Source organism: Corvus hawaiiensis, chromosome 11, assembly GCF_020740725.1.
Source record: "Corvus hawaiiensis isolate bCorHaw1 chromosome 11, bCorHaw1.pri.cur, whole genome shotgun sequence".
Taxonomy (NCBI): Eukaryota; Metazoa; Chordata; class Aves; order Passeriformes; family Corvidae; genus Corvus; species Corvus hawaiiensis.
Genome location: NC_063223.1, coordinates 14767268 through 14778195, shown reverse-complemented (window position 1 = coordinate 14778195; position 10928 = coordinate 14767268). Strand labels below are relative to the sequence as shown.

The following is a 10928-nucleotide window of genomic DNA, read 5'->3' as shown; positions in this document are numbered from 1 at the left end:
GATAATACTGTTGTCTGGCTCTTTTCTCTGCTATGGGAATGCCACATTGCCTGCTTGCTCTGTCATGAGTGCCAGGAAGCTTCAGCTGCTCCTGGCTAGGTGCAGTGGAGGAGGAGTGAGGCTGGACCCAGGACCCTCCCCCAGTGCTGGAGATGCCCCGTGGGCTGCTCCAGGACCCTTTGAGTGCCCTTGCAGGCAGGTAGGCAGAGATGAGAAAAGGTGATCTTGAAGAGAAGGAAGGAACTTGGAGATGCAAGGCTGTTTGTTACTCTCACACCCTCTCCTTTGTTGGACATTCCCAGATGGCTGTCCTGGAGGCTACTCTACAAACCAGCATTGCACTCTGCTTGGTTTTTAGGGAGGAAGGGTTGTGGGAAGCTTGGATGACTCCCAGTGGTGTTAGGGTTGGGTGTGGTTGGTCTGTGCAGGGCTGTAGTGTGGGTCCGGGCTGGGGGTGCTGGGCTGGTCCCTGTAGGGCAGTGTCACCTGCTGCCCTGCCAACTGTGCTGCCAGCACAGGGCAGCAACAAGCACTGGTGGGGGGGGGGCACTGCCCAGGGGCTCTGCAGTCACCCTGGATGTTGTGTGGCTCTGCTGAGGCTGGTGGAGTGCTGAGGGTGCTATGACTGGGTGCTGGTGGCACATGTAGTGCCCTCAACACTGAGCTCCAGCTGGGTTCTGAACTTCCTCTGCTGGCATGTGACGGACCAGCTGGGAAAGCTGGGATGTTGCAAGCCAGACCGAAGGAAATCCTGTCTGTCACAGCAAGCATTGCTGAAGTGCTTGGCCTTTATCACCTCATGAACTTCACAGCTGAACATTGTTGTGACCAGGAGATTTGAAAGTCTTGGTCTTTATTATAAAGCTGGAATAAATGTGGTCACTGTCAAGCCTGCAGCTCCAGGGATGGGTCGTGTCGCTTTCTGGAGGGGTGTTACTGGTCCTGGCTCTTCGGAATGCTTCATAGCACCAGAGCAGCTGAGCTCATAAAATGTGAAGGACTTGGCTGAGTAGAGCCTTCCCCAGAGGTCAAGTGAGCCTGGAAAGGTGTGTCTTGGTCTGTGCTTCCCTTAAGGGGAGAGGGCTGGGAGGCTGCAGGATTCTTCCCTTGCCTCCTCTTGGGTACCTGAGGGTGAGATGAGCACAGACTGAGAGCTGAAAGGTGCCTGCTGCAGGAGGCTGCTGTGCATCTCACCACGTGCAGCAGAGCCTCTGCCAGCTGTGTCCCTCAGCGCTGGCAGTTTGATGAGATGAGTCACTGGCTCTTGGAAGTCCCCAGGGCTTGGGTTTCTCTCCAGAGCCTGGCCCTCACGGTTGGCAGCACCCATGGGAGCTCACTCAGGGGTGCTCCAGCATCACGGCTCCTGGCAGGCTAAGCCTGTGAGGTAAGACAGCTCCAGCTGGATTGGCACAGTGTGTCACCCTGCTGCCTTCCCTGTGCTGGGCAGCTGGGGGGTCACTGCCTTCCCTCTGCTCTTACCTGCCCACAGAGAATATGCCTGCTGATCTACCTAGAGAGGTTACAGGTGTAGCAGAAGGACCTTTCTTCAGGGAGTAAAACTTGCTTCCCTTCTCCCTGCTTGTTCTCCAAGGGACAAAGGGAATCAAGCAGCTGCCCGAGGCCTGGGCCTGAGCCTGAAGGGCCTGATCCTTTCCCAGGAGTGCTGAAAGGCCCTGCCATGGCCTGGTGTGGCAGTCCCTAGGCATCACTGGCTGCTGTCCCTGTCACCTCCTCCTGGGGATGTTGCATATGGGCCTGATCCATGCTGTGTTCCCGAGGCACGGGAGAGCATGTTGATGCTCCAGCACAGCAGCTCGCCAGGGCTGGAGCAGCTCTCAGGCGCTGCTCCTGCCTGAAACTCTCTCTGGCTTGCGGAAGCAGTGGGGCAGGGCCCTGGTGTGGGGCTGAGAGTTGGGGTGATGGCAGCGCTGCCACGGCCTTACCCAGAGCCGGCCTGGGAGGTACCGTGCACCTCCACCTCCTCCTGCCCTCCGTGCCCCGCTTCCCGTCCCCGCTGCAGGGAGCCGGGGGCCGGATCTTGTCCCCTCTCTCTCCTGCAGCCCCGGGTCCCCGGGGCACGGAGGGCGATGAGCCGGAGCTCATCCCTCGTCCCGTGCTCCCTCCCGCAGCAGGCAGAACAAGATGGCCCAGATCCCCGTCGGGATTTACGCAACCTCGCCGGGTGCGCTATAAATAGACAGAGCCGGGGGGGCTCCGCGGCTCCCCCCGCTGCCGCTCCCGCCTGCAGGAACTCGGCTCGGGTGATGAGGGATGCTCCGGGCCGGAGGGGCGGCGGGGGTGCGCCCTGGGAGCTGCCCCTGTGGTGGAGTCGATGCCGACTGGGGCAGGGGTCTGTGCTGCCGTGTCCGCCGGGGCCCCCCCCCCACTGCTCAAGGAGCTCAGCCGAGCGCAGCTGCGCAAGGATCGCGCTCCTCCCTTGCCTCCATGGCGAGGGACCCTCCTTCCTCTGCTCCTGTTCTCCACTCGGAGGAGGATGTGGGCTCTGGGCATCATCACCCCGACGATCCCGGCCAGCGCGGAAGCCCCACTGCCCTGCTGGGACCAGCCCCATCCCCGCCCGTTCCCCGACAGCTGCAGGGAGCACACGGCAGCGGCATTTTATACCAATTTATTTGAAACGACGATAAATGAAAAGGAAAAAAAAAAAATGAACCCAAAAAAAGACCCCACTAACCCAAACCCTCCCCAACCTACCCACCCCCAGACCCATAAAAAAACATTAAAGGCCATTGCAGGTGCGGCCGGCGGCCGCCAGGGGGCGGCCATTCCCGCGCGCCGGGCCGTTGCCATGGCGGCGGGGCCGCGGGCCGCCAGGGGGCGCCGTGGCCCTTCGGTGCGGCCGCGGGCAGGCACGGGGCGCGCGGCGGGAGGGGCGGGGCGCGCGCGGGCGGCGGGAGCGGGGCCGGCCCACGTGGCGCGGGGGGGGCCCCGCCGCAAAATGGCTGCTATGGAAACCGGGCGGGAAAAATCCCTGCGAAGAACCGGGGGGACGCGGGAGGGGGTGGGGGACGGGAACCGTCTACAGGCGGGGAGGGGCACGGCCGAAAACAAAAGGGCGCGATCGGGGAAAAGCCGCGGAGTGGGATGGGGGGGGGGGGGGGGGGGGGAAAGGGGGTGGAAAAAAATAAGGCGACAGAGCAGGGGAAGGGGGGCTGGGGCAGCCGCAGCCCCGCTCACCGCGCACGGCGGCGGCTGCGGAGGCGAGTCAGCAACACAAAGACAAAGCGGGTCCCCTGGGGTCCGTCCTCAGAGCAGTCTGTGCCGCGGGGCTCACAGTGCGGGGGGCGGCGGGAGGCTCCCAGCGCCCCGATCTCATGCCTTCCGGCTCTTGAGCGCCTTGGGCTTTGCCGACTTCTTCACTTTCTTGCCCCCGGGGGACGCGGCTCCCTTCTTGGTGGCCTTCTTGGCTTTGCCCTTGTCCTTCTTCGCCGGCGCACCGCTGGCTCCCTTCTTGTGCGATTTCTTCTCGGGTTTCTTGCTCTTGGCCGCCGGCTTCTCCGCCCGCCGGGTCGAGGAGGCCGTCGCCTTCTTGTGGGACTTGTGGGCGCTGCTGCCCGTGCCCCCCTCGCCGCCGCCTTCCAGCTTCTTCCTGTTGAGCTTGAAGGAGCCGTTGGCGCCGGTGCCCTTGACCTGGAGCAGCGTGTCGTTCTGTACCAGTGCCTTGATGGAGTACTTCAGGTAAGTCCTGCCGTTCTGCTGGTCGAACCAGGCCACCTTCTTAGCCTCGTTGTATATCTTGGCCAGCGACGAGCCATTGCGCTCGCCCAGCTTGCGGATCGTCTCCACCACTAACTGACTGTATTTGCCCGGCTGGTTCTTCTTCTTGTTGTTCTTCCTTTTCTTCGATGGCGACAGCGAGGCGCCGCCGCCTCCTTTCGCCTTCTTAGCAGCTGCTTTCTTCTCCGGCGAGAGCGGCGCCTCCTCTGCCTCGGTCAGGGGCAGATCGGCTTCTTCTAGCTCAACCGACATGGTGCGGGCAGTCGCGGGCCGCAGGCCGAAGCGGGGGCGGGCGGGGGCAGCGGCGGCGTGGCGGGGCCCGGCGAGCGCGCTGCGTCTGCTTCCCTCAGTCCGCGTTCTGCCGGGGCGGGCGCCGCCGCCGCCCTTTATATGGGCGCGGGGCGGACCACGTTGAGAACAACAACAGCCTGGTCCTCCGCCAGCCCCAACTTGTGCTTCTTGGGGCTCCTTCGCGAGGCTCCCGCGCCGCCGCCGGGCCCCCCCGCGCCGCCGCGCCCGCTCCGCGCCCCCCGGCCCGGGCCCGCCGCCGCCCCCGCGCCCCCCGCCGCGCGCCGCCCGACGACCCCCGCCCAGATTTTGGGGGCGCGGCCGGCGCAGCGGCGGCAGCGAGGAGGGGGGCGCCCGGCGCGGCGACGACTGGGGCCTCACCGCGGCCCCCCCGCCCGTCGCCGTCGCCGTCGCCCGCCGCCCAAGAGGGGCCGCCGCGGGCAGGGGGAGGCGGCGGGGGGCGGGGGGCGGGGGCGGCGGCGCTGGCCCTGGGTTCTCCGGAGGCAACTAACACAGGCGACGCCCTCCCGCGGCCGCCGGCAGCAGCGCGGAGACGCCGCGCCGAGGCCGGGGGTCCCCGCCCCGGCGACTGGGGCCGTCCCCCCATCGACTCTCACCTCCGTGGCCAACGGGAGGAGGCCCCCGGGGGAGCCCTGTGTGTCCGGTGTGACCCCCCCCCCCCCCCCCCGGCGGCCATCGCCCCGCAGCGGAGGTTGCGGAAAGCGCGGCGGGGCCGGGGTAGGGCTTGGGAGGGGCCGGGAAGCCTCCTGACCTGGCTCAGTGCCGTGGGTGTGGGGGGAATGTGTGAAGCGTGGTTACCCCCGCAGCCTCTGCGTGCCGTGGTAGCGGGGCGGGGGGATCGAGCCCCGCTGCGGGCGCAGCTCTGTGTGGGCTGGGGGGGGGGCAGCAGCGGTGCTCTGAACGCCCCCACTTCACCCCATCCCCCTAAATCCCACCGGGGGAACGCGGCTGAGGGGGAGGGGGGAAGTGAGTGCACGACGCCTCCCTGGCCGAGCCCTGGGGCCGGGCCAGGAGGGGCCCCTCTCCCCCTGGGAGTGGGATCCGTGTGCCCCCGCCGAGGGTGGGCCGGGGGTGTGAGTGCGCGGGGCGCCCCCGCAGCCGGCACACGCGTGTGCTGGGACGCGGGGCACAGGCAGGGGGTGTGCCCGGGTGTGCGCACCCCCCTGCACATGCACACACACACCAGTGCACACACGCCTACATACACACGCACATACATGAACACACACACGGTCACACCCACACACACTGTCGCACCCCGCCCCCTGCCCACGCACGCCGAGCCCGCACAGCCCCGCCGCCTCCCCTTCCTCCTCCTCCTCCCCCTCTCCCCATCCCCCGACTCTCTCCGCCATTTCCCTCGCCCCAGCCCCCGCCGCCGGAGGGGACGAGCCCCGACTGCCCGCCGTGTTCGGGGTCCCTGGGCAGCAGGATCCTGCCCAGCCCCGTGTGTGTCCCCACTTCGCAGCGCGGTGGCCTGTCCTGCCCTCTGCTCCCCCACCCCGAGGAGACAGCCCCCCCAGAACAGCGGGGTACTGCCCCCCCAGCCGTGCTCAGGCACCCCTGTGATGAGTTGTGCCCAGCCTCTGGGGGCTGCGAGGCGCTCGGGCACGAAGAGGGGACGCAGTCCCAGCAGCAGGGGAGCGGCCGCGGGATCCCCCATCGGGAGCCTCTCGGAGCTTCGGGAGCATCGAATACCCACCCCTGGGACACGGCACCCACCGCCTGCACGGCTGTCACCGGGCGGGGGGGGGGTATGGTGTGTACGTGTGTGTAACATGCAAACACACACCTGTTCCCGTGTAAATGTAAGGCTGTAGCCCGATGGAAGCTTGCAGCTAAGCCGTCTGTAGATTGGGGTTGGTATGTATGCTACGTGTCTGTTACAGATGTGTGATATCTAATAGTTGTTATTTAATGTAATAACTACATGTAAATTTACAATAAATGTAAGTGCATGCATACACATAAAGACCTAGCTATATATTTTACAAATATTTACAAATATGAAAATTTAAGAACAATATGTGTGGGTGGGTGGGTGGATGTGTGAGCAGGGCTGGGCAGTGAGTGCACTGATCTCACCCCGGCTGTGTGGCTGGGAGCAGCAGAGGGATCTGGCACCAATCCCCCGCCACAGAGAGCCAGGGCTGTCAGTGAGGGCTCCTCTCCCTCCCATCCAAAGACAGGGCAGGGAATGGAACACACACGTGGAAATGTATGGAGGTATGTGAATAGAGTGTATGGGGGAGGCTGCTTGTGTGTGAGAGAGAGAGAAACACAGAGAATGGGAAAAAAGAGCCCCAACACACAAACATTCTGTCCCCACATGAACATCCACACTTACATGGACACAGACAGGAGCCTTGTTCACACACATACATACACACACACACACATACATACATACATACATACATACATATCTACAGCGAGAGTGTGACAGGTTCAGAGGCAGTTCTCTCTTGCTATATATACACACATATTGGCATATATAGAAACGGGGGATGAGCGAGTGAGCGTGCTGTTCAAACATCCTCACTATGCACACACACAGAGACATATGCATAATGTATGCAATATATATTGATATGGGGATAAGCTCTCATGCTCTTCTCTCCTGACCTCTCTGTATGCACACACAAATACATGCACACTACTCTCTCTCACTATGTACATCCCTATATGCCCGGAGACACAGACACAGTGAGTGAGAGCTGTTCACACACATTATTCTCTCTTGCTGTCTATAGGTACATGTGCATATATACTTGAGGAAAAGAGCAAGAGCTATTGTCTCTCACACACACATTTTCTATCACTCTCTCTCTCCCTGCCCTATATAATTGTGTAATCTCTGTATAATTCTTTCTCTGTGTGAGATACATTGTAGAGAGCAAGAGTTTTTCTCACACACAGAGGACTGGCTTTGTAAAGACACGTGTACAGAGAGTGTTCACACACATATGAATTTATACAAATACAATTAGAGAGAGCATTGCTTACACACCTTGTTCTCTGTTCATAGATACGCATATATATACACCTATATACTGAGCTGTTTTCACACGACAGTCCTTTCTCTTCCTGTATAGATACATATATATGCATATATACATTTGTACTCTTATATACTCAGTTGTTCACACTTAATTTTCTGTTCACATGTAATTTTCACAGAATATATAAAGTTAGGGGAGAGTTGTCCACACACACAGTTCTCTTGCTATACACACATATATACATGTGTATACAGAGAGGGTAGAGAGCTGTTCACACACGTAATTTGCTCAGTACATGGGTATACAAACATTTATTTGGAAAGAGAGCTGTTGAAACACAGATTCTGTTGTGACACGTATATATATACACTTCTATGTGTAGATAGAGCTGTTCTCTCATATATTTCTCTCTCTACGTATTTATACATACATGTATAATTAAGGAGAGAGCTGTTCACACACAATTCTCTCGTTATATATAAATAAATGCACACATTCTTACACACACACACAGCTGCTCACACAGCAACAGTCTGTGAATAGTTCACACTAACAGTGGTCTGTTCACACACATTCTCCCTCTTGCCATATATTTAGACATATATAAATAACAAAATGCATGAGAACAATTCATACACACAAACACAGCTTCCATGACTCTCTTCGCCCTCCTCCCCCCCCATCTATATTCTCTGGGATGCATAAATACATGCATATCTATGTGTGTATGTTGATACAATCTCTCTCTGTATGCACACGCATGGGTAGAGATAGTAAGAGCCATTCTCACACACAGTACTCTCTCTTGCCTTACATATGAATATATAGATGCATATATACATGTATATACAGATTGTTCATGCACAGTTCTCACTCTATATGTCCATATATCCCTACATAATTAAAGCACATCCTGTTTACACAGAAACACTATTTTCTCTGCATTGTACACATACATATGTACAGTTAGTGAGCTGTTTTCACACATGATACTCCTCTCTCTTTCTACATGAATACATATGTATGCATATAAACACACTCATATATGCTGTACATACAGAGAGCCTGCTTTCCTCTCACATGCACTTCTCTCCCTACAGATATAGGGATACTTAAAGAGCTGTTATACTTACAGAGCTGTTAACCCTCACAGTTCTCTTCCTATATATGCACACAGATATACATATTTATATACATGCATATATACAGAGAGACAGTTGTTCATTCATGCAATTACACAACTCTCTCTTGCTACAGACACGTGCACATGCTCCATACATGTATATACATATATACATGGATACTGGGGGGATGAGGTAGCAGGTATGGTATATATAATATACAAAGTATTATATTTATATATTATATAGACTATTTGTATATTTATAGAAGTGCATATATACACACACTGAAACAGCTGTTCAGAGAACTGTTCTCACATACAGTACTCTCTGACATGTATATTCTCTCTGTATGTGTATACGTATGTTCTCACACACAAAATGCTTTTTTTGGTAATAGATAAACCTATATACATACATATATTTGTGTATATATATAAACTGTTCACACAGAGAATTCTCTTTATATAAGCATGTATACATACATAACTGGAGAAAGCACTGTTTGCACTCATATATATATATATATATATATATATACAGAGCAAGAACATGTGAGCTGTTCAGAAATGTGCATAATTCTCTCACCACATGTATATACATAGATATGTGCTTAGAAAGGGATGAGAGCTCTTTGCATACAAGTTCACCAGAAATATATATATTTATATACATATACCCACACATAGGTACATATGCATCTACATAGAGTTGTTCTCACACACACACTTCTCTCTTTCTATAAATATACACACATATATGCATATATACTGTGTATGGAGGGGAGAAAGAGTGACCTCTTCATTCACCTCTCTCTGCATGTATGTGTGTGAATATAAATATAAATATAAATATAAATATACACTCGCCAAGTGTTCATACCAGCACACAATATCTTTTGCTGTATGTCCACATCCATATGAATATATTCTATTATTACATATACAATTAGAGATATTCACATGCACACACTGTATCCCTAAAGGCACACAATGCCCTTTCTCTCCCCGCATGCACATATATACATATATACGTACAGTGAGATTGTGAGCTGCTCAGTCTTTCTCTTGCTACACACACACACGTGCATATATACATATATGAAGCATACATGCACTATTCACATACAGACAGAGCATTCCTCAGATCTCCAGCCACACACACTTTATTTAAACATTTAATTACACATGTAACTAATTGTGCATGTGTCTATTTTCTGCCGTTCTTCCCGTCTTTTCCTTTTCCCCCCAAGAGGGAGAGAAAGACCTACACAGAGCATGGTAAAAAATATCCCCATCACATCCCTCGCCCTGTAAAAGTGCATGTGGGGTATCTGTGTGTGTGAGGCTTTGGCCTTTCCCACCTTCTCTTCTGCCCCCATGTATGGTATCTGGGATGCATATACAGTGTGTGTGTGTGCATGTATTGATCTAGACATATATTCTCTGTCTGCATGCATGTGTGTTTATGAAGAGCAAGTACAAGGGAGCCAGTCATTCCCCCTCCCAACTCGAACACAAATATACCCATATCCATCTCTACATCCAATTTATTTAGATATTTATGTGTCTGTATTTTCTTTCACTCTTTTTCTCTTCCTCCCCCTCCTCTCTTTCTCAAAGAAATATAAAAATAGCTAAACTACACACATAGAGCTGCATGTAAATGACCCTTTTATATAAAAACCAGATAGAAATAAAAAAATAATATACAACTATATAAAATATTTAAATATGTATGAAATACACTCAGAGAAGTGTATAAATAGTAAGAAAAATCTCTGTGTGTAGACAAAGAGAAAAAACCCACACCCACAAAAATACAAGCATATATGTATAAGATAATTTAAAATGCATCTGAATGTGTGTGATCATCTCTGTCTCTCCATGTATGGGGGCAGTAACTAATACATGGGCATACACACCTTTGTATATGTGTATATCCATGTAATTCACATTTAGATTTTCTTATATAAATAAAGTATATATGGGTGTAGTCAGATCTATGTGTGAGATAATTTTTTCTCCTCCTCTGAGTGTATATAAGAAGAAAGAAATACTTCATGCTTCATGTGTATACATGGGTAAGGCTGCAACCACGTGTGTCTCGTAAATAGAAACCTGTAACTGACTCGTGCTCTGTCTCTGAGCCTGGGGAGATTTGCCTGTGTAATACAGCAATTCACACAGGCACAACTCCGTGCCTGTGCTTCTTTGTGCTCTCCTGCTTCCCTGCTGATTTGCTCTCCAGAAGATGTGTCCTGATGAATAAATACACACACACACACACATTCCTGCTGGTGTAAATGTGCTTGAGAATGTAAACAGCAAACACACCCTTGTTTGCCTAAAAACATTTGGTGTACCTACAGAAACCCGAGCATGTTTTTGTGTTTGTATGGCACGTTTCCCCCGGGCTCTGTGCGGGCGGGGGTCCCTGCACACCTGGCCTGGGGCTGCGGCGGAGCAGCCGTTTGGGGCTCCAGGTGTGCGGGGCTGGGGCTGGCACCGAGCCCGCCGCGGTGGCTGCGGCAGCGGGCCCTGGGCTGGCAGGGGGGCTCCTGCTGCGGGGTCAGGGCAGGCTGCAGTGCAGGACACGTCCGGCCCCCAAAGCCCAGCCAGGCGCCACGGCCAAGGCGTGCAGTTTTCCTGCCCCGGGCTTCGCAGCTTGGCGTCTCCGTGCCGCTCTCCACGTGCCAGCGCTGGTGCTCGGCCTGGAATTCCTTTGACGCTGCTCCCTCCACGCAGCCCCTGCAGCA

At 54.6% G+C, this 10928-nt stretch overlaps 1 protein-coding gene across 1 annotated transcript; it reads right to left on the bottom strand.

Annotated features, from left to right (window-relative positions):
* Positions 1-2892: 2892 nt before the first annotated feature.
* On the bottom strand, positions 2893-4193 carry LOC125331552 (histone H1.10). Its single transcript, XM_048315700.1, has one exon. The coding sequence runs from the start codon at positions 3988-3990 to the stop codon at positions 3334-3336; it is 657 nt and encodes a 218-aa protein (XP_048171657.1). The 5' UTR covers positions 3991-4193; the 3' UTR covers positions 2893-3333.
* Between the last annotated feature and the right edge of the window lie 6735 nt (positions 4194-10928).

Excerpts from the sequence above, each read along its gene's own strand:
- LOC125331552 (XM_048315700.1), bottom strand. The coding sequence starts at position 3,990 with ATGTCGGTTGAGCTAGAAGAAGCCGATCTGCCCCTGACCGAGGCAGAG.